Source organism: Neoarius graeffei, chromosome 14 (assembly GCF_027579695.1).
Source record: "Neoarius graeffei isolate fNeoGra1 chromosome 14, fNeoGra1.pri, whole genome shotgun sequence".
Taxonomy (NCBI): domain Eukaryota; kingdom Metazoa; phylum Chordata; class Actinopteri; order Siluriformes; family Ariidae; genus Neoarius; species Neoarius graeffei.
The window spans coordinates 56938276-56961116 of record NC_083582.1 but is presented as its reverse complement, the minus strand read 5'-3'; the positions used below and the strand labels follow the sequence as shown (position 1 = coordinate 56961116).

Below are 22841 nucleotides of genomic sequence, written 5' to 3'. Positions count from 1 at the left end.
CCGCAGAGAGCTGTTCAAATAAACAGCCTATTTAAATACATGCTGTATAGATTAGCCACGATGCAGGATCCGAGACACACGTCAATCCAAACAATTTAATAATTTGTATTAAAAAAAAAAAACCACACACAAAAAAAAAACCCACAACAACCACCCACACCTCCATGCCTATAAACATTACAGTCAAAATGCTATGTGGCTATAACATTTTGTCCTTCCGTACTGTCGACACCAATCTCTCATTTCACAGTAAGGCTACATCCACACGACAACGAGATGTTATTTAAAAATGTATTGCGTCCAAATGGGCAACGATCAGTAAAATATCAGGTCCATATGGCAACGCAACGCTTGCTGAAAACGATGCAATACACATGCCATACCTCTAGGGGCGCTGTAAGACGGTCCCTTCGGAGACACCAGAACAATAGAAGTAGTAAGGACGCATGCGCATAAAAACTATTATGCGCGAGACTTCATATTAGCCACAAAGTCAGGAAAATCTGTTTGTAAAATTACATTATAATGACCAAATACAATGAAAAGTATTTTTCCAGTCTCACCTGTGAAAGGTAATCCCATGTGATCTCGTTTGGACGGCAAACCTGTTGGTACAGTTAAACGCAGCTAATCTTTATTCTCCGCTTTGACCTATCCAATATGGCGGCGAGGATGACGCATGATTCTACGCGGAAGGCGGCGTCTTTAATGGTCCGGAATAAACTGAATGCTACACGTTGATGGATTAATTTGTTGTTTCTCACCTGTGAAAGGTAATCCCATGTGATCTCGTTTGGACGGTAAACCTGTTGGTACAGTTAAACGCAGCACATGAATCTTTATTCTCCGCTTTGACCTATCCAATATGGCGGCGAGGATGACGTATGATTCTACGCGGAAGGTGGCGTCTTTAATGGTCCGGAATAAATTGAATGCTACACGTTGATGGATTAATTTGCTCTTCTACGCCCTTTTTGAGGAATGTATTGTCAGACTTAAACCAACATCTGAAGAGGTGAGATCGCTCCTTTTTTCCCCTATTTTTGCTGGCGGGATTGACTCTGCCCTAAGGGCAGAGTCTCTCTCTCTCTCACTTTGCACCATTACACAATAAATATTCACAGTGAAAATATTTTGTAAGCGCGTTTCATGAACCAAGTTATAGGATTTGTTGACAACTCGCATCGAGTTCGTTACACTTCTACCCGGCGTGAAGCACTCACAGTCATGTGGTTGTGACGTCATCGTAAACAAATCCGTTTTACTCATCCAGACGACTTCACAACGGCAACGTTGCCAGATCTTTCCACTCTGGAACCCGTTCTCAAAAAGATTGCGTTTTGGGCACCCAAAACGCTGGTGCCGTGTGGACGCCAGGCCTAAACGATAAGCAATTGTATCGGAGTCACCTGAATCCGTTGCCGTGTGGACAGGGCCTAAGATTCAGAGCCACGTCACATGCAAGGAATAACGTACAGTGAGCCGGTCATTATCGGCAAATAAAATCCAACAGGGTGATACAGGACTCAGCCTGAAGGGGTTCATTTCGTAGCGATGACCAGCTAGCTGTACATTATCCTGTTTATTACTCAAGAAGTCAATAATTTGACTCAAAATATTGATTTAAAAAGGAGTTTACTGCTTCTGCTAAATGACATTGTAGATAAATATTTGTTATGCAGAAAAACTGTAGAATGCCATAATTGATCAATCAGAATCAAGTACTCAAATGTAATAAAGACAAGTGAATGGGTATTGTACAGATGCAAAATCAGGGTCCATGACTGTACTGTACATAAATTATTGCTTAAAGAAGAACCTTCTGTGCTTCACATGATGAAAAAATTTAGCCAATTTACATCTATACAGTACACATACATCGTAAATAGATGATTGATATTGCAGGAGAGAAAGAGGTGACTATAGTAACAACCAATGGACAGATCAACAACAAAACGTGCTTTTGCATAATTTGAAGATCAGCAAACAGGACTACTGTTCATTACTAAACATTAAGGTCACCTTAAATATTTATACCATGTGACTTTAGAAGAAGGATTTATAATTAACTCTAAAGAAAGAAAAGCACAGAATACAAAGTGAATGCTACATAACCCTGCCCTAAACTGTCTAAGGTAACTGATGTGATCTGTGCAGGCTGTAAGCTTCAACAATGCATAGCCATCATGGTAGCACAGTGAGAAAAACACCCGTAAATCCAAAACCACGAGCAATGAAGAGGTGTCATCATAGGTCACCATAACAGCAGTGAAAAAATATCAGCACAGCACACCCATCACCACAAACAGCATGTGCTCTCCACCAAACACTAAAGATCAAGTCGGTGAACAGTCTTACCCAGAGCTGATCAGAGACGGCAAATTCATCAATCATTCCGTTTCCCTGGAGAAAGGGACGATGCACTCTTAAGAAATTCATAAGGGTTCTTCACTCGTCCCTCTGCGGGAACCCTTAGGCAGGGATCACAACAACCAGCAGTAGTGCTGGCGGACGCTGCAGATTTTCTGTGGTTCAGTAGTGCAACAGCTGACGCTGCTAGAGTTACATTAGTGACATGGTGAGCAAAGCGTTGGTTCAAGTTGAGCTTAAAATTTCTGGGCATAACACAATGCTCACCCATGTCAGTTTAGTGTAGCCTAGGAACATTTGATCAAAATGGTACGATTCTTAAGGACAAAATGTCTTAAATGACAAGACTGTACAACAGTGGACACCGTGGAGAGATCGACCGGTCATCACGGTCTCAAATCACCTAGAGTTATACAACATGCCTTTTTTAATTTTTATTTTATTTATTTTGGGGGGGGGGGGGGGGGGGGGGGGGGCGCATGTGCAGTGTTGAAGGAAAGCGCTAGAACTTCGTTTGAGTCAGTCAGAATTACGATCTGAGCGTTGTGCTGTGCACTGCCGCTGCTACTTTAATTATCCTCACCTTAAAGAACCTTTGAATACCATACATGTCAACCTATACGGAATGTCTGTATTTTATATGGATTTGATTCAATAAACGTAGTATACGGGCGTATAAATAAAGTTATACGGATTCTTTAAAAAAAAAAAAAAAAAACTTCAATATTTATTTAGAGCTATAATCAATTCCCACGATGATAAAAGAGCGCATAACATTTACAAACGTACTGTACACCACACAAAGCACATACAGCCAGTAGAGAGTCTTATGAAATCGCGCATTATCTTGTGGTAGCGAGACGTCGTTCCACTTTTGATCATGCGCACACTGCACTGCGAGAATCCCGCCAACCGGGAAGTAACATTTTGTTTGAAAAGTATAATAAAAATGCCATACTGTCCATTTCTGCACTGGTTTCCGTTTACCCAACAGTTCTTCTATTAGCGCTACGCTTTAAAAGCTCTAGTTAGATTTATACCCGCTAACCACGGTTTAGTGTTTTCAAAAAAAGCAAAATGGAGGATTCAAACTTGTGTTTTCTGACCCTGAGAGAACCTTTAATGTTTTGAAGAAGAAAAAAAAAAATGCCTGCTGATAAACTAAAGAACCAAATGCCCCAGCAAAAACATGCACAGGATGAAAACCACATTACACGCAAGGAAACTAATCATGTGCCAGGGCAGAAAAGAATGGGGGAGAGGTTACCTGCGAAGTAAAGAAGTTCAAAAGATGATGACTGCTACTACTATTAATAATAGTAGCTAGTAATGTCTTAAAACATAACATTGTTATATTGCTTACAATTAGTAAAGGGGTATGTGGGGGGAGATTGGTGAAAGAACTGAACTGCGCATCACTGTGCAGAATCTTTTTTTTTTTGGGGGGGGGCGTTTGATAAGTTTTGGAACTTCTGGTTGAAGTGCAACCTGACATGCAGTGGATTCTTTTTGCAGAATATGACGAGTGCATTTACACACGTTAATTCATACATTAAAACCTTTGATTGCCCAAGTTAGGTGTAAAAGGTTCAGGGTCCAGGCTTACCTTCTTCTTAAAGGTCTGCTCCACCTCCCACAGCTGTGCATGTCTCTCCGAAACGGCCACTTTGACAACATCCTGCTTCTTATTGATTCTGTTTTTCCAGTCTTCTTCACCGCTCTTCCTCAGCAGAGCCAGCCTGTGCTCACACGCACGCGCACACACACACGGCAAATTCAAAACCAGCACAATAAAACACTTCAGTATAACAGAACGGACACTGCACACTACAAGATTACAAAAACTAATGATTGACAAGCTGAGTAGTCCACTCATTACAGAATAGCTTTGAGTTTACACCTTGGAATATTAATACCAGTACACACACGCGCACACACGGTGAATAATGTGGACATAAACCATTATATACATGGGGGTGGGGGTGGGGGGACATTTCTTCAGTGTATAAACACTATGTTCAGACTGCAACCTGAAACGACCCATATCCGATTTGTTGTGAAATCCGATTTTTTTGTTAGGCCGTTCACATTACCAATTATATGAGACTTGTATGCGATCTCCAATATGAACGGAAAATGACCCAAAAGTGTCCCGCATGCGCAAATTGACACGTAATAAGCACATCTACGTAATACGTAAACAAAAAAAAAAAAAAGCGCACTCTTCAAGTTTCCACCAAAGAGGCGGGATTAGCCAACGCAGAATAGTGACGTTTGTCTCTTGATGACATGTAGGTCGCATGAATGCGACCTGTCCGGTCAGACTGCAGTCGCATGTGAAAATAACGGATATGCATCGGAATTAGGACCACATATCCAAGCGGCCTGGGTCGCATGTGAAAAAAAAAAAAAAATCGGATCTATGTCGTTCAGATTGTCAATAACAAATCGGATACAGGTCGCATATGGATAAAAAAAAAAAAAAAAAAAATCGGATATGGGTCGTTTCAGGGTGCAGTCTGAACGTAGTCATAATTATCAGCCTATCACTGCTGCACAATATGGACAAAACACAGCAGCACCTCACTACACAAAGTGATTGGTATCGTCCAATAAAGCAAGTGATTTTAGGAATTAATTCATTGCACCAAAATATTGGCATTTCACAATGTCAGCCACACGAAAAAACTTTTTGGAACCTCAGATAGTTGGACAGCTCACAAACACCGTAAAAGCAGCGAGGTTTGTTATTGTGATCTGATTAACAAACATGTAGTGTGTGCTGCCAGCTCCATTATCCAAACACTAGACAGCTCACTTTTTCCAATACTATTTGAAGAAGCATTTTTAGATTTTTTTTTTTTTAAATATGGTATATTCTTAAAATCATGAAATTAAAAATATAAATTAAAAAAAATGCCCCTGCCAACTTTGACAAAGACTGACTTGGGGTCATCTTTTCTTAGCTGATGTTTCTTGTGGATTACACACAATTTACAACAAACGATAAAAACACAATGCTCGCTTTTTTGGTGCCGAGAGGATCTGCAAAACATTCTCCATTTTATCCCAAAAGTGCATCTTTCAGGTCACACTCATCCATACACAATATTTGTTAATACCCTCAGGATGAGACGCTGTGTTTGTCTTTACAGAATGCTTTAGGATTACTATGAAGCTTGACATCCTGTAAACAGTCAAGCTGTCATTCTGTGCCTGATTAACACTCGTGATCCTGAGACACAGCCTTATATAGAAATGTCCAATGTGTCCTGGCTTCTGTCACGTCTTAGTATGCATTTCAAAAATAGTCCTTTAAAAGTTAATGATCTTCACTGAAACCATTTCCTTCACCATCATTATTTAACTTGTATGCATTAATGAGAGTCGTGTATAAAGCAACCTCAATTCCGTCATCAGTATTTTAGATATTTGCACACGTCTCTTTACACACTTAAAGTTGCACTCAAAAATACAGATGAATGAAGACTCGACATTGCTGTTCAGATTTAAATGCATGTGCACGTACAGATGCGGAGAGTGACTCACCTCTCTTTGATGGACATCTGTCTTGCCGACATGATGTCTGAAATCTCCTCTTCCTCTTCGGGGTCTTGTTCCCTCTCTCTGATCCTCCCCCTGTACTCCGAGACAGCCTCTCTGCCAGCTTCCAGTAACTGCTGAGTGTGTGCGCGCTGCGGGAGAGAAGTGCTCCCGTTCAAGAGTTGAGATGCAGTCGGCGCTGCTGCAGCCCTCACTGAAACAGCTTGATCAGGAAGACCTGTTGCACAGTAAACCACCCCCCCACACACACACAGGAAGCCGTTAAGACAGCCCCAGTCCAGTGACCGAGAGAGGCTAGACAGACACACTCAGACTGGGTGTGTGGTTCTCTCCTGTCCTGGTCTATCGTCATACAATCTGAGTGAGTGCAAGAGTGTGTTAGTTACTTTACATAAAGCAAGTGCAGGTGTGAGTTACAAAAAAGTCTTCATATTCAGATACAGGAAATCTGCAGTACCACAAGCTTGCGTGAGAAACAGCAGTGACAGCAGGAAGTGTGTCCTTTCTCTGTGAAATTAATAGCACTTACAGTCAAACACAGGCATCAAATCATACAACTGATGCTGCTAGAACAGATCCCATCCAGTGCTTAGGAGTCATTTGCTCTGGTTCTCCATATCACAACTTGTTTTTGTCAAAAGCATCCAGTCATTAATAATCAAAATTTTCATAAAATGTTTATTAGCATTCTTTACTTGACCCAAGTTCAGAAACAATTACAGCTCAACGTCTGTACATCAAATCTAACCTACATTTCACACCACAGGTGATGTGTAACCATGTGCATCGCGCAAGAGGTTTAAGTCTAACCCATGCTGTACTATTCTTTACTGCACTGTTCTCCAAGTGCAACTACCCCATGGGATGACCACCTTATCGTGGTGGGGTGGTTTGTGTCCCCCAGCGACCCCTAGAGCTATGCCGGCAGGAGTCATGTACTCCTGGTAGAGTCACCTAAGCTGGAAGGGTCAAAGGGTAGGGGCCTGACGAAGAGTGATCCACTGGTCCTCCAGGCTGGGGGTTGGGCTGATAACCCGCTCCTGTAAAAACACCTTATTACAGAAACCAGAAGCAGAGCAAATTTGCGATTTAAAAGGGGACGCCATGGCACCACCTCACCAGAGAGTTTTGATGACGTCTGGGAGCCAAAGCCAGGAGGATGCCCCCAGGCTGATAAGGCCATTGGTGCACCCAAGGAAGGAATAAATTAAAAGATCTCCAAGCGCAAGGACTTGATTCTCACAATTCAGTCGCCTGTGATCAAATTCAGCATGGTCAGGGTGGAACCAGAAGCCCTTTAACACATTCCATAATACTGGCATAAAGAAGGCACCTCAGTATTCTGGCTTTAGTGATTTACAGTGAAATAAAGCTGGCATTCCACAAGCAGAGGCATGATGTGTTACAACAGCGTGTCTGCATCTATGGGGACACGCGTTTTCTCCCCATTCTGTGTTCTCTCTCTTCCCCCCCGTCTGTCCTTCTGAGTTACAAGTCAATCCTGAGATCGAGATGCTGACCTCTTCTGCTCCTCGGACCTGCCTGATCCATCCTGATGCCCTACATCTGGCTGGAGCCTCATCACGTTGCTCCTGTGGAGGACGGCCCCATATGGACAGTTGAAAGTCACACTTGGAAGACGCTCTGGACACTTACAGTAATGCTTTTATGGCTGAGGACTACAGCTGACTTGCTAACTTTAGCACTGCAGTTGTCATGAACGGTTTTGCACTCAAGTTTCCATCAATGAACAGTTTATAACGTCAACGAAACAGACTTCATGTTAAAACTGTTAATGTTATGATCAGGTTGTCCGTTATCACCCAAATGAGGATGGGTTCCCTTTCGAGTCTGGTTCCTCTTGAAGTTTCTTCCTCATGTCGTCTGAGAGATTTTCCTTGCCACTGTCACCACAGGCTTGCTCATTGGGGATAGATTAGGGATAAAATTAGCTCATGTTTAAGGTCATTAAAATCCTGTAAAGCTGCTTTGCAACAATGTCTATTGCTAAAAGTGCTATAAAAATAAACTTGACTGCAGAAATATGAATAACCTGAGAATACTGATGCCGTTTACAAAAACTACAGCAGGTGAACTGCGTTGTGGTGCTTTTGTTAGCTGCGCATATTTATATCTCTTCAAACACAAGCCAAGTTGCTGAGTATCATATGCAAACATGCACTCACTTCTCTTATTTATGTTTAAGTGAAGCAACAACCTTAATATATACATGTTTGTGTCCTTTGATGGAGCCAGCTTTTTGGGAAAAAGAGGATTACAGGAAACCGCGCTTGCAAATGAGAGCGAGAGAGGGGCTGAGAGAACACGTCTGTGTGATCAGAAATATTTCGGAGAAGGAAGTAAAGGGAAGCCGGAAGTGATATGAGGCAGAAACGTGTGCGGACCTTAGATGGAGACATTCAAATTTGCAATGGTCTCAAAGAAATGTCAAAAAAAAAAAAAGTCCAAGTCACACTCCTGTGCCACCATGCTGGCTGTTCCTTTTACAGTATATGGACATTGATTCCAGCTCTGTTGCTACCAGCTCTTACTGTTCAGAGGCAGAACACAGACCCCCTATTCCAAATTTGGACGTTTTATACAAAACTCGAGGTGGAATAAAGGCGCAAGATTTCCACCTCAAACAGGCTGTGAAAGGGGGATAGAATCTGTCCAAGGAACATACCAGTCCACATCAGGGCACCATACATCCATTCCCTTTACATGCTCATTCACATCTAATGGCTATTTAACATAGCTGAGCCAATCATAGGCTTGTTTTTTGGTACCACACATTGTTAATAGGACACTATTGTTAGAACACTATATTTAAAAGTGTCTTGGGATTATAAATTGTGTGTGTTTATTTTGGATTATCACTTCAGAAATGCTTACGTCTAATTTTCACCTTATGCCGCTTTTCCACTACCAACGCGGCTGAGTCGGGCTGAGCCGTGCCGTGCTGAGTTGGGCTGAGTCGAGCTGAGTGGGGCTGTTGGAGTTGCATTTCGACTACAACCGCGCTGAACCGTGCTGGCTGGAAGTGGGTGGACACATTGGGTGGAGTTAGCGAAAGTGGGTGGACGTCACATGATGTCGTTAGGCGGCGCAAACAGTGACATCAGTGAGCTTTTAAGCGGTAGTCTCACGACCCGGATAGTAAACAATAAACATGGAGGACATGGAGTCGTTAGTGTTGCTGGTCTTGGTGCTGTGGCTTGTTGTCACCGACAACGCCAACAGATACTGGCAAGAGCGTATAGATGAGGCGAGGCGCATAAGGCTTCAGAAATTCTCGTAATTCGTAATTATTCTTCTTCCGGGTTTACGGTGTTTACAGATCCCAGCGCGCTCGCGGGGCGTGTGTGGACACTCCTCCTCACCAATCAGTGTACAGGGGAGTGTCTCCCCATGCCCCTAGCCCCACTCGGCTCGGTTTGGCTCGCTTCAGCCCCACTCCAAAACCGTGCGAGTTTTGGGTGCTGAGCAGGGCTGAAGCGAGCTGAGTCGTACTGTTCTGAGGTAGTCGAAACGCGAGCCGTGTCGGGCTGAAGTGAGCTGAAAAAGGGTAGTGGAAAAGGGCCATAAGTGCACAATATGAGGATGAAAAGAGGCAAGCAAAAAAAACCTGCAAAGCTGCAAGGAGGTTCAGAGCAATAAGTTTATACTAAACTATAAACAGTAGCTGAACACGTCAGGAGTGTGAGGGAATCCTGGCTTACTATGGTGAATTAACGAGTTAGTAGTATGCTCAATAAAAGAAAGCATTTTGCATGTCAAGCTATACAGGTTCTCTTTTTTTAAATCAATCAGTGTTTTGTAGGATGCTGTCGTTTGAAAGTTACACAGGAAAATGTTGCAAAACCACAAACCACACCAAGTACAGATTTCACATTTTGTTACTGCATACCCTAGTCACATTTATTAAAAAAAATAAAAAAAAAAACCCACATGAAATCAAATTCACACAATGTTCCGTCGGGGGGGGGGGGGGGGGGGGGGGGGGGGGGGGGGGAGCTACCAGCCCCCCCCCACACACACACTCCACACCAGAATAACCCTACCTGGCACTGCTGATCCCGATCTCTGATGTCCGTCTGTTTCCTGGAGGTCACAGGTCACTGCCTCTCTGTTTGGCTGCCTCACTCTCTCCAGAGAAGGCAGTTTCCTCACCCCCAGACCCATGCTGGACTCCTCCCTCTCAGGCAGCTCAGAGGGACCCTTGCGGTTCTGGAGTGCTGAAAGAGGTTGTGGTTGGTGCCAAGGTGGCACATCTCGCTCATTATAGCTACTGGACACAGTGGGTTGGGCCAGATGGATATCACCCGCATGGACTGTAGAAACCGTGGTAGAATTCACAGCAGAGGAGGTGGTGACTTGAGGACCACCTTCAACCTGTAGGCAAACAAAAAACAAACAGAATTTAAAAAGGTCAGGGAAGGATAATGGTGGCAAATGGGACAAAGTCATGAATGACGAGCCTTGTAACTGCAAGTTTTAACATAGGAACACAAATGCACACGTTCAGTCACAACCAATACAAGATGCACCAGATACATGCTCTTACATTTTTCTTCTTTAATAAAGTGATTTTCAGGTCACTTATACACAAAAAACCCCAAAACACCCCTTGGTAAAACAGACTCCAGTGGATGACATTCAGCCCATAATCAAGGAGTAGTGCATATTTATTTTTTTTAATTAATAACACCACAAAATCCACACCCCAAAACATCCAGAGAAAGGAAAAAAAAAAATCCAACACGTACACACGTGACTTTATAGCAGCTCTTCCAAGCAAAGTACAATTCATCAACACTGATCCTAAAAAACATACAAGGATGCAGTGCCATACTGACCTATACAACTATCACATAACTAGCAGCATGTGGGACAATGATTTATCCAGTAACACTGAAGCACATCAGCACACTAAAAGCCTATGGTTTTCACTGCGAGCTGAACAACACTATAGCAGATGAGAAGAATCTCAGCTCTCACATGGTCCAGATCACTCAGTCCGTCTGAGTGCTGCATCTCCTCCTCATAAAGATCAGAGCCCGAGCCATCCTGCACCAAAGAGAACCATCAACACAACTGTAGGCGTGTGTATGCAGAGTTAACATAGTGGTAGGAGGTACAGTGGTGTAAACATACTAACGGACCTTTTAAAATTTATTTAAAAAGAGATTTTATATACACAGCAAGTACTACATTGATTATTCAACAACACTTTATGCAAGGGGAATTCATGGTTAAAAATTCCCTTATTTTTACGACGAGCAGATAATACCAGAGTCCAGGGACATATTTATTAATAAAGATTGGTTTGCCACTTTCTGGACTGATTTTATGTTCAAAATGACAACACAAATGCCATGGAAAAATGAACAAAAGTAAGAGCTTCCTCAAGATGCTCCATAGTAGCTGGTGGTCCAGAGCCCTCATGAAGATTAACGGCATAAATACCAGAATGTTACACTATGACCAACTTTGTGGAGACACCTGGTTTTCACACTTCTATCAGAGCCGTCCCTAAATTTACCACAAATTTGGAAGTACAAAACTGTTTCGGATGCCTCTGTATGCTGTAGCATGAAGGTTTCCCTTCACTGTAACCAAGAAGCCCAAACATGTTCCAGCATGACAATACCACCATGCACAACATGAGGTCAATGAAGACATGGTTTGCCAAGTTTGGAGTGGACAAATTCAAGTGGCCTGTACAGAACCTTTACCTCAACCCCACTGAACACCTCTGGATGAACCAGAACACTGAGCTCCAGGTCTCCTTGCTAATGCTCTTGAGGCTGAATGGGTAAACCCCAAAGCCATGCTCCAAAATCTTGTGGAAAGCCTTCCCAGAAGAGTGGAGGTTATTACAAAGCAGCAAAGAGGGACTAAATCTATACTGGGGTGGCCAGGAAGCACATACGAGTATGGACTGATTGGGGGTCTACATACTTCTGACTATAGTGTAGCTCCACACTGACTCCAAACCAAAAGCTCAAATAGTTGTAAGAACAGAAAAAAAACCCAAAAAGCTTTGCAATGATCATCTCTGGGTTTGAAAGCATGTGGACTCAACTAAAAAGGGCTATCCATAGGCACAAAACCTAGGAATACAAAGGAGCTTGAAAAAGTTCTGCATGGAGGATCAGTTCAAGATAGTCAGTAAGTAATTCTAACCTTGTTAGACATTAAACACTGGGCCTCTTCCTGTACTCTCTCCAGGGGTGGCTTCACCAGATAGGAATTGTAAGAATACTAATTTTGAAACGAGGTTTACTGCTTTCATGTCCATTTACTGTTTCTTTTTGTGTCCATTTTGCATTGCCAGTACCAAGAGCTGGCAAACGGTATTTCGTTGTTTCTAAAACAATAACAAAGTTCTATCTATCTTATCTTAGTAGCTGTTAAATACAGCTATACAGGTCTTGCTCATTTTCACGAAGGGTGCCAATAATTCTGGAGTCGGACTTCATGCTATTATACACCTTCGAAAGGTTTCTCTTAGTGCACCAATTGTGTGAAAGTGTAAAAATTCTCTGCACCTGTTCCATCTCTCCAGGTATGATAGGCTGGGTCTGGTAGCGGGCATTATTGCGCCGTGTCCGTGTGTCTCTGTGGCGGACGGTGTGGATACTGGATTGCTGTGTGAGTTTGTTAAAGATGGCCATTTTCTCTGCCAGGCTGAGAGTGGACAGGTCAGGCTCCTCCTGGCTTTCTTCAGTGTGGCGAGCCTTTTCCGCCTCCACCGTCTCCTGTAGCAATCGGGCCTCTCGTGCTGGCTCTCTTGCCACAGAGCTGAAAAGAATTACAGCACCAAAAAGAGGTGATGTGGGGGAATAAGGAAGGAAGATGGATAGATAAGGGGGGGGGGGGGAGATATAAAAATAGCACATTACTCAACACCTAGACACTTCATAAACATGAATCTTTATTTAAAAGGTCAGCTACACATTAAGATGTCTACTGTGAAGGCTAGATCTACAGCATTAGTTCTGAATTGACTTGACTCAGCCATGCAGCAACCGTAGAGGAAACGATGCACAAAATTCAGCATGGACAGTGCAATGCAATACGATCAATAAAGCGACAATCAAGCATTCTTCATACAAACTTTTTTACATCAAGACAGTTTGCTTTTATCTCGTTTATGCACGTGATAGAATAAATACTACTTGTTAAGGACCGAGTGACTGAATAGGACATAAAAGGCTATGGTGACATACGTTCAGTGCAGCAGATGTTCAGAAAGGTCACAGCACAACCATGCAGGGATGATTACAGTCTGAGGAAGTACGTGGTTACCAAAAAGTAGGACTAATCGCGGAGATCTTTACAGCACAGTAACCAATCATGAGAATGGTTTCATTCTACCACAACTGGGCTTATTAGAAAAGAGGTCACAATAATGGACCATTTTGCAAAACTTCTAGATGGTCAAATGACCTGTTTGTCTGGCATGTTAATACAAACATACCAGGGGTCTCTTTTATAAAATGTTCTTGTGAAAGTCTGACCTTCAATTTCATGGTTTTTGGCAGTACAAATGTAGAGTATGCATAATACTTTAGCTTTGATTATGGTGAGAATTTGCCGTGGCATCGTTTCGACATGCGTATGCAACGTCACGTTTATTTCCATCCAGAGATGCATTATTTTTCACCGAGATCTTGTCTGGACAAAGGGAGAGTCAAACCACTCCATAAAGTCTTCTCCAGAACATCCTACAGACTTGAAATTGGTTTAAGGACTCTGTGGTGGCCGATTCACGTGATAATGACTCCTCATGCTTCCTAAACCACTTTTGCAATTTGAGCCCGATTAATCCCGGTATTGCCATGCTAGAATATACCTGTGCCATCAGGGAAGAACAAATGCACTGATGTAATAACCTGGTCATTCTGTACATTCAGGTAGTCAGCGGACTTCATTTTATTGCCACACAATATTGCTGAGACTAAACCTGTTCAACTGAAGCAACACCAGATCACAACACTGCCTCCAGAGGCTTGTACAGCAACCACTGTGCATGATTGGTGCACCACTTCATGCACTTCCTTTCTTACCCTGATGTGCCCATTGCTCTGGAATAGAGTAAATCTGGACTTGGACCATATGACCCTTTTCCTTTGCTGCAGAGTCCAAACTTTACACGCCCCAGCAAATTGAAGCTTTTGCTCCTGATTCGCCTCATTAAACAAGTGGTTTTCTTATAGCCATACAGCCAATTAGTCCCAGGTCTCTACATGTGTATCTTAGGTGGGGTTTACATTAGACCATATCAGCGGATCATCAGATTAACGTGCACACAGCAACGCCAATACACGATTCGCGTGTACACAGCAACGCCAATACACGGATACGCTAATCACATGACTAATTCGGCACGCAAGTTGAGAAATGTGTCAGTGCGGCTCATCGCTTCCTCCTCAGCGGCTGCGCTCCAAATCACTCCGCCCTGAACAGCGAGTGCCCTCTGGAGGGTGCGCACTCCGGCCCTGCGCAGCTCACAGAACGCGCGAGGTAAGCGCACGAGCAGTGATTCGGGACTGAGCCGCTGTGCGCAAGTCACTTACCACTTGCAAGTGGAAGGATGGCAAGCCTAAAGACAATCATAACTACACAATGGGCAGTATTTGCAGTATTTTCATACTTTTATACTCTTTAATGAAAGGTGATACAAGGCGGAAGTCCGCGCTGTTTTTCAGCAGTCGCGTCACATGACCAACGCCAGCGAATCAGGAAGGTGGATGTCACAGTGACGTTGTCCAATGAGACGCCAGCTAGAGCTTAGCACAGCGTATCCGCGTATTCTGAATGTTTACACAGCACCGGACCAGACACGATCTGGATTGAATACGTGGACCCTGGCGTTTCCAGGCGGTTTAACGTAAACGGACAGTGCATCCGCGAAGAAAACGAGACAGATACGGTCTAATGTAAACTTGGCCTTAGAGGATTACTGGTACCTATAAATGTGGATCTGGAGTCATCGTATTTTTACACTGGCCATGTTGTGTTACCATTAAAATTAAGTGCCATCTACTGGATTTTAAGATGCATGGTACATAAATGCTGTCTCAACTTTTGCTAAAGTGAAAATTTATGGATCCGTTCCAATATTTAATAGGTTCCTCCTTGGTCTATACTACACCCTTCCACCAAGTTTCATGGAAATTGGGTCAGTAGGTTTTGCCTAATACTGCTTACAGAAACTCCACTGAAAAGAAAAAGAGGGGGGAAAAAAAACCCTCCATCTTGTCAGAGGAAACCAGCCTTCAATATTGCTTTTGCCAGAAGTCATATGCACATGGCCTGTGTTATTTTTTTTTAAATATAAAAGTAAGTATTTTTAAGAAATAACACCCATATTTAGGATTCTAGGCATTACTTTATAAACGAGGCCCCTGGCACTTTTTGAACAGCAATGTACAACTTAATGCGACACTGGTTTAATCCACATGAGGGAGCACTGCACCTATACATATTTTTACATACGCAGTGTGAACTAACACACTACTCAGACCTTTTGCTTCTTTTGCTGCATCCAGACCTCATTATAGTGCATGTGTTAACAAGTGTGTTATGTACATGCTTAAATGTGATGACATTTAGACACATTAGTTTCCACTTGAGTGCCCATGCCTCTTCTACACACATACACACAGACTCATGTACGTAGGTGGACGAGCACAAGACAGACTCCCGGATACCTGTGTTGGGTGACTGTGCTGCTGATTACAGTAGGACTAGGAACACGTTTTACTGAAGAATGAACAGACACAGTCTGTGACAGAGGACCAGGGGAACTTCACAGGACAAAAGGAAGAAAAAAAAAAAAAAAAAAAAAGAGTGAAGATATAAAGAAAGGGGAAGAGAGAGAAATCAGAAATAAGTATTAAAAAAAAAAATAGGATGTGACTGGTAGAGTTTCCCAAATATCACAGCACACAGAAATACAGGTCAGAATAAGGTGAAAAATCAATAACCACTAAATAATTACCTAGTCAAACTAATTCAGCTCAAATAATGCTTAAAAATCACAACTGAATAGAAGAGCCATTTATAATTTGGCAAGGGGACGACACTCCAAAGTCTTACGTTTTCAGACGAACATACTGTTAAGGAAGCCATAATTAAAGCATTTTGCATTGTAATAGGAACAGCTGTACCCCTTCTCATTCAATCAGTTATTCGTTTACCAGCCAGTCAATCATGTGGAATTACAATGCACAAAAATACACACGATACAGGAGCTTCAGTTAATGTTCACACTAAACATCAGAATGGGGGGGATGAGAGCTCAATGATTTGACTGCGGCATGAATATTGGTGTCAGAAGGACTGGCTTGAGTATTTCAGAAACTGCTGACCTCCTGGGATTTTGAAGCAGTGGAAAAAAACTCACCTGGTCTTTTTCCAATCTTCAACTGTCTACTTTTGGTGAGCCTGTGCCCACTGTAGCCTCAGCCTTCTGTTCTTGATTGACAGGAGTGGAACCCGATATGGTGGTCTACTGTTCTAGCCCCTTCCACCTCAACGTTTTACAATGTGCATGCTGAGATGCTTTTCTGTTTCACTCTGGATGTAAAATAGTGGTTATCGGAGCTTCCAGATCCTTCTCGTCAGCCCAGCTAGCCTGGCTATTCTCCTTTGACTGCTCAACAATGAGCTTCTGCCCATAGATCCGACACTTTCTGGATGTTTGTGTTTTTCATAATAGTCTAAATAAACTCCAAAGATAATGGTGCATATGAATCCTGGAAGAAATGCTGAAAACCAGCCCATCTTGGCACCAACAACCATGTCACAGTCATGAGATCACACTTCTCCCCATTCTGATGTTTAACGTGAACATTAACTGAAGGCCAAGGCATCAACACTTTTTTTTTTTGGTAACAAACAATGTAGTTGATCAAGACATTTTTGAGCCATATTATTTATTTATATATATATATATATATATATATATATATATATATATATATATATATATATATATATATATATATATATATATGAATGAAGTTAAATAAACCATCACTGAGCTCAATTATGGTTTCCCCTGGCACGGTGTTTGCAAACTTATGTACTATGATGAATGATATTTTTGCCATACAGCTCACTCTTCATTGACTACACAGTTATTTCTGTAAAAGGTCTCGCATGAGAGAGACAGGTGGAAAGACATAAAAGGAAGAGTGTGCGCTCATGTTTGTCATCTTACGTAGCAGCAATGACCACTTCTTCTGATGTGATGGGCTGGGTACGGTAGCGGTCCTGACCTCTTCTCAGTCTGCGTGCTAAAGCAGTATTTTGGGCCTTCAAAGCTGCACAATCCACACTTTTCTCCAGCTCCTGTAGCACAGCAAAACTTCCACATAAAAAAAACGAAAAGCGGGGGGGGGATCTTCCCACTGCTCATAAAACATACAAGTCGTATATATTTAACTATATTTATATTTAAAAAAAAAATAGGCATTGGTGATTGTGTGCACGCAGCTGGAAGTCTGAGTAGTGCTACAAAAATGTGTACATACTTTTGAGCATACCAACACAAACAGGCAGACACACACACATACCCTGAAGAGAGAACGTTTGGCAGCAACACTCATCTTTGCTCTCTCATCCAACTTCTCCTCATCCACTGGGAAAAGAGAGAGAATGACCAAGAAAAAGAAATCAAGTTGGAAGGAATATTCGTGAGAACAGCCTTTTCAAAGCAAATACCTCATGGATTCAACACAAAGTGCAGCACACATGGAGAAAAGATTTCAGACACACAAACACATTCCTGCTTTCCACTCTCAAACCAATTACAAGCAAATTATTTCTGTTGTCAACAAGTGAAGGTCTTCTAATTAGGTCACTGGCCATAACCAGCTGTTACGAGGCTGCAGGCTACTGCAACTTAATTTGGACAAGATCTCAAGCCAGCAGGTGGGACGATACTGTAGTTCTGACATCATCTGTAAAGAATGGTTATCTGACACAGCCTCGAGCTATGGGTAGGAACATTTGTTCAGCTTAAGTACTTCAGCTAGGAGCGTCAGCTTGTGTGCTCCAATTCAATGGCATGTGGATATTTTAATAATCGTCTCTCAGGACGGAGAACTGGAAGATTTTAAATCTTAAATCTACATTGCACCCTTGTTCATTAGTACATTTATTCGCCGGGGATGGTGGAATTAAAACATTAATTGATAAGTACTGATCAAGTTGAGACAGAATAGGTCGAGCAAGACCCTATTGCTCCACCATCCAATATCCATCCAAGCCCTTTTGCTTTCCTGTCCATCTCTGTACCACAATCTCATTACACTCCATTTCAGATCACTTGACTGCTTGAACCTATACCTTATTAGGTACAGAAAGCCGCTGAAAGTCTAGAATATTGCTGAACGAGGTAATGCTACTGCAAGTCCAACTAGTGTGCATCTAAGATTTGAAATAAAATCCAATTTCTTGACTTAAGACAGCCTCTAAATGGATTAGATCCAGTCTGAATAAGCATTGCGCCCAAGTTTGTTTTCACCGTTAACAAGTCTTAAAAATGCATTTAAAAGACTTGCTGTGCGGCACGGTGGTGTAGTGGTTAGCGCTGTCGCCTCACAGCAAGAAGGTCCGGGTTCGAGCCCCGTGGCCGGCGAGGGCCTTTCTGTGTGGAGTTTGCATGTTCTCCCCGTGTCCGTGTGGGTTTCCCCCACAGTCCAAAGACATGCAGGTTAGGTTAACTGGTGACTCTAAATTGACCGTAGGTGTGAATGTGAGTGTGAATGATTGTCTGTGTCTATGTGTCAGCCCTGTGATGACCTGGCGACTTGTCCAGGGTGTACCCCGCCTCTCGCCCGTAGTCAGCTGGGATAGGCTCCAGCTTGCCCGCGACCCTGTAGAACAGGATAAAGCGGCTAGAGATAATGAGATGAGAAGACTTGCTTTCAGAAGGAACGTACAAGAACAAATCTGTTGTGAAAACGAGAAGGGGGGGGATTGATTGTGCTTACTCCAGGTTAATTAAAAACAAAAATTACCTTCAGTGACTTGTGGTTCTGGGATTGGACAATACCTGTGGAAAAGTACAAAAACACCATCTTAGGAGGATTTGAAACCCATAAGATCAAATTAACTAGATCAAGCTAAGGAGTTAAAATCAACAAGAGGCAAGAGGACAGAAACCTGAACAGCAACAATACAAGTGGTCAAGTGAGTAATCAAGCTTTATACTGACTGACAGAGAAGTGGATTAAAAGCAGCAGCAACAGTTGTTAAGCAAATCCTTCAGTCAAACCAAAATCCAGAAATAACACGAGTACCACAATGACCCTTTTACTTTACAAAAAGCATTGGATAAAGCATTGATCAGTGCATGTGTATTTAATTTAGTAACGTATTTGCTGTGCGATTATGGGGAGGAAGAATATTATTGGAAGCTAATGGTTTATATTATTTAAAAAAAAAAAAAAAGGCAAGCCAATCTGCTCCTTACAGGACATACCACTCGATATAATTCAAGCAAGTTGAACAGCTCAATTCAGTTATGTAGTTGCAATATAGGTCACATTGTATAGTTATATCCTTTATTACTCATGCATGATCAGGTTTTTCATCTACCCCACCTATCAGACTCCCGCCACTCAGCTGATGTGACCGGCTGAGTTCTAAATCTCTCGGAAGTCTTTCTAGTCTCTTTCTCATGGGCTGATATGTATCGCCGAGGGCGACGGGAAGCTCTGCTACCACCTCGCTCGCTTCTCCAGGGCACCTCAGTAGATGCAGGAAAGCACTCTACCCTACCACAACAGGATGGAATGAGCAAAGAGCCAGAGGAAGGAAGAGAGGGAAGGGGAAGAAAAAAAAAAAAAATTTAAAATCGCATCAGTGCCAGATCTAGAGATCCAGAAAAGGCTGAAAGGTTACCAGACACAGGCTAAATGATTAATAGGACACTCATTCCTGGCTCCAGAGAAGAGGGGGAAAAAATTAATGACTCAAGCAAGGCTGAGAAGAGTTGTTACTGACAAACTAATAAAAAGATAAACAGTTAGAATTATTGCAGTTCGAATACCAAGCAGATTTATTGTAGTTTCTTCTTGCTTAAGAGGTTAAACGGAGCCATTTTAGCATTAGTTAAGGTTAGTTCCAGATGCATAAAGTGCAGGATAGGTTTAAGGAACCACATACTGCTCAGGTTTTTGGGCACTCGTTGCAGTCTGAAGGTAGGACTGGCGCAATTGGGCTACAGAAACTCTCCTGTCTACTGGCGATTTGTCTCTGGTGGCCCTGGTCTCCTGAGGGACCACCTCTCTCCTGTGGATGGCTTCCTGGCTGGCAGCTGCAAGAGTTGTTTGAGGTTTCCCTGAGTCTGATATGTATCCACTCATTTGTTTGGCTGGCTCTGGTGCCCATCTACCACTTGACGCTGGAGCAGAACCTTGGATGCTTGATGGCAGGCAGCTGATTCCATGTTGGTTATACCAGCCATTGGGTGCTCTCTCCTGGGCTTGCCTGGTTCTTGCATACATTTCTTCAGTTGCTTGAAGTCGAGATATATGATCAGTGTACTCATCTCTCCGTGACCATCGTCCCTGCCTTCCTCTGGGCTCTGCTACCAGGACTTCCTCTTTGTTTGGTGCAGTGTGTTCCTGGTGGCAGGAGGTCAGATCTGTATCCTTAGCTTTTCCACGGTGGATGTCATCAACACTTCTCTCTCTCTGTCTGACTTCAGAGGGCAAAACTGCTTTCCTAGTCTTCAGAAGCCCCTCTGCCATTGCCTGACTACCCATTTCCTTCACTTGCGCTTCAGCTTCTTGCCAAACCTGGGGGCATGAAGGCTCCGTGCCAATGGAGAGGTAACCATAGCATCCAGGGTCCTGGTGCTCAGCTTGCCCAGTATGGGAATGATTCATCTTAGACAGATGGTATGGGAAGTGGGATTTTGGATGTTCCTGGTGTGTAGTGGAAATCTGTGTATGACCATGGTACTCGGGGAAATCTGATGGGGAACCGAGCTCTGCACTCTGGTGCGATAGCCCATCACGAGCTAGTCTTTCCCTGACTCGGATTCTTCAGGAGGAGAAACAAAAAGGTTAACACCAAGTTAAACAATGAAGGAACTGAAATAAAAGACAACACTGCACAAGATAGGCAGCGACGGAGTCTTGTTGCCCTTCTTCTGATCTAAATTGTATTATATATATTAAGGCTTGGCTGGATTTGGATGCAATCAAACTCATCCTGATAATCTATGGGAAAACACTAAGACACTAATATGGTATCAAGAGTTCATCATCCCTGGGGCAGCAGTAATGAGAAACATGTGCTAGAACTGAAAATTCCCAGATGTACAGTTGAGGAAAAAAAAAACCCCAAAACCCTTGAAGCTGAAAACGTGAATTTATTGACAACTGGCAGCAGTAAAGCCACAACTTCATAGTTTATTCATCTCGTATACCTCATTTTGAAATAATCCACCTTGACTGTGTGAATAATGCCGGGGGGGGGGGGGGGGGGTGGCACGTTTTAGGGAACGTTTCAAATTTATCTTTTGCCCAACAGGCTGGACATTAGTCAGCATTATTAAGCATAAAATGAGTTAAGGTTGACTCTCCAAAACAAAGCAATACCCCAGCAGGGGTGAAGCAGATCTCTCAAACTCTTCTGTACCTAAAATCATAAATTTGTTTGAAAAATGTGTGGAAAACATGTTTCTTGTGGTGGGCTGCAACAGTAAATTTTTTTTTCCCTGCATCATTGGCTGAACTTGGAACCCTGAAAAGCCCAATATTTGGTTTGTTTCTATGAACAGGACACCTTGTACCCTGACACCCTATGCTCCATCAAAGTTTGAAATTTTGCAGCTGTGTGCTATAATATTGTCCAGACAGAAGGTCATCAACTCCACCTGCACCAGAACTCGTTTGCTGGCTCTTTAACACTCTCCAAGTTAGTAAAAGCAGTCTTCCCTCATCCAAGTCTAAGATAAGGCCCATCTGCATCTGGGCTGATTGTTCATGGTCCCATATGGACTAAAATAATTATGCAAGCTTCTTTCGTATCGTTTTACTCAACAGGTCAAAAATACCAACCCCCCCCCCATGCCTTTAAACAGAGACCCATTAACTGCCTTAAAAGTCATGCCTCATACAGTAAAGCCAAAATAATGGGTGCGTTAGATTACAAGAACCCGCTCAGACTTAAACCTCCATTAATGAGCTTACGATATCTTGGCACTAAATATAACCACAGGATTTTCCAGAGGGAACCTTAAACTACTTAAATGTTTAGTCAGTCAGTCAAATACAAACCAGTGAGAACAGGATAATGTAAACATATTTTAGATCCAGACTACAAAACCACAAGTGGTTCGAAACAGAAAAGGTCCATCAAAAGTGGATTCTCAACATGTTAAAAGAACCAGTTTCTTTTATTGGTCAAGAGCACTGTAGAGCTCACATTGCCAATGACTGGAGATGAGCCTTGCATGCATCACACCGTTGAAATAGACTGCCTACCTTTCACCCTGCTTGCTTGTTGGGCTTGGCTAAAACATTTTAATAAAATAAAGTGAGCGGGACAGATAAACCACCATTCTTGGCAGACTAAAAAGGATAAAAGCCAGGAACACAATTTGTCTCAAATGAGCATTTGGTAGCTTGGTGTTGACCAAACCAAGTCTTGCAGATTTCATGTCTCAAAAACTAAGTGAACAGAACTTTAGACTTAATTCAACCGACAAGAAACTAAACAGCTCTAATACAACACATGCTTAAAACACAACAAAATTAATTTTATGGAGCTATGCGCAATTAATGCTTGCTTGATTAATTGGTGCATTAAGACAATTAGTGACTTTACAAAAAAGCACCAGTGTAAAACCTAAAAACGAATTCACATGCTGA

At 42.6% G+C, this 22841-nt stretch overlaps 1 protein-coding gene across 12 annotated transcripts in view; it reads right to left on the bottom strand.

The window, feature by feature from the left end:
* svila (supervillin a) overlaps positions 1–22841 on the bottom strand; it is a 94227-nt gene that overhangs the window by 33920 nt on the left and 37466 nt on the right. For 7 of the 12 annotated variants that reach the window (XM_060940107.1, XM_060940098.1, XM_060940101.1 and 4 more), the window contains 11 exons: positions 20125–21006; positions 19560–19733; positions 18975–19009; positions 17526–17590; positions 17171–17301; positions 15657–15752; positions 12489–12741; positions 10936–11004; positions 9999–10329; positions 5920–6151; positions 3977–4109 (listed from right to left, as the gene is read on the bottom strand). In XM_060940107.1, the coding sequence (XP_060796090.1) occupies positions 3977–4109; positions 5920–6151; positions 9999–10329; positions 10936–11004; positions 12489–12741; positions 15657–15752; positions 17171–17301; positions 17526–17590; positions 18975–19009; positions 19560–19733; positions 20125–21006 (2401 nt within the window). Of the gene's footprint in view, positions 1–2358; positions 2404–3976; positions 4110–5919; positions 6152–9998; positions 10330–10935; positions 11005–12488; positions 12742–15656; positions 15753–17170; positions 17302–17525; positions 17591–18974; positions 19010–19559; positions 19734–20124; positions 21007–22841 lie in introns of all 12 variants that reach the window. The other 5 variants (XM_060940109.1, XM_060940102.1, XM_060940104.1 and 2 more) reach the window with 5 other exon arrangements.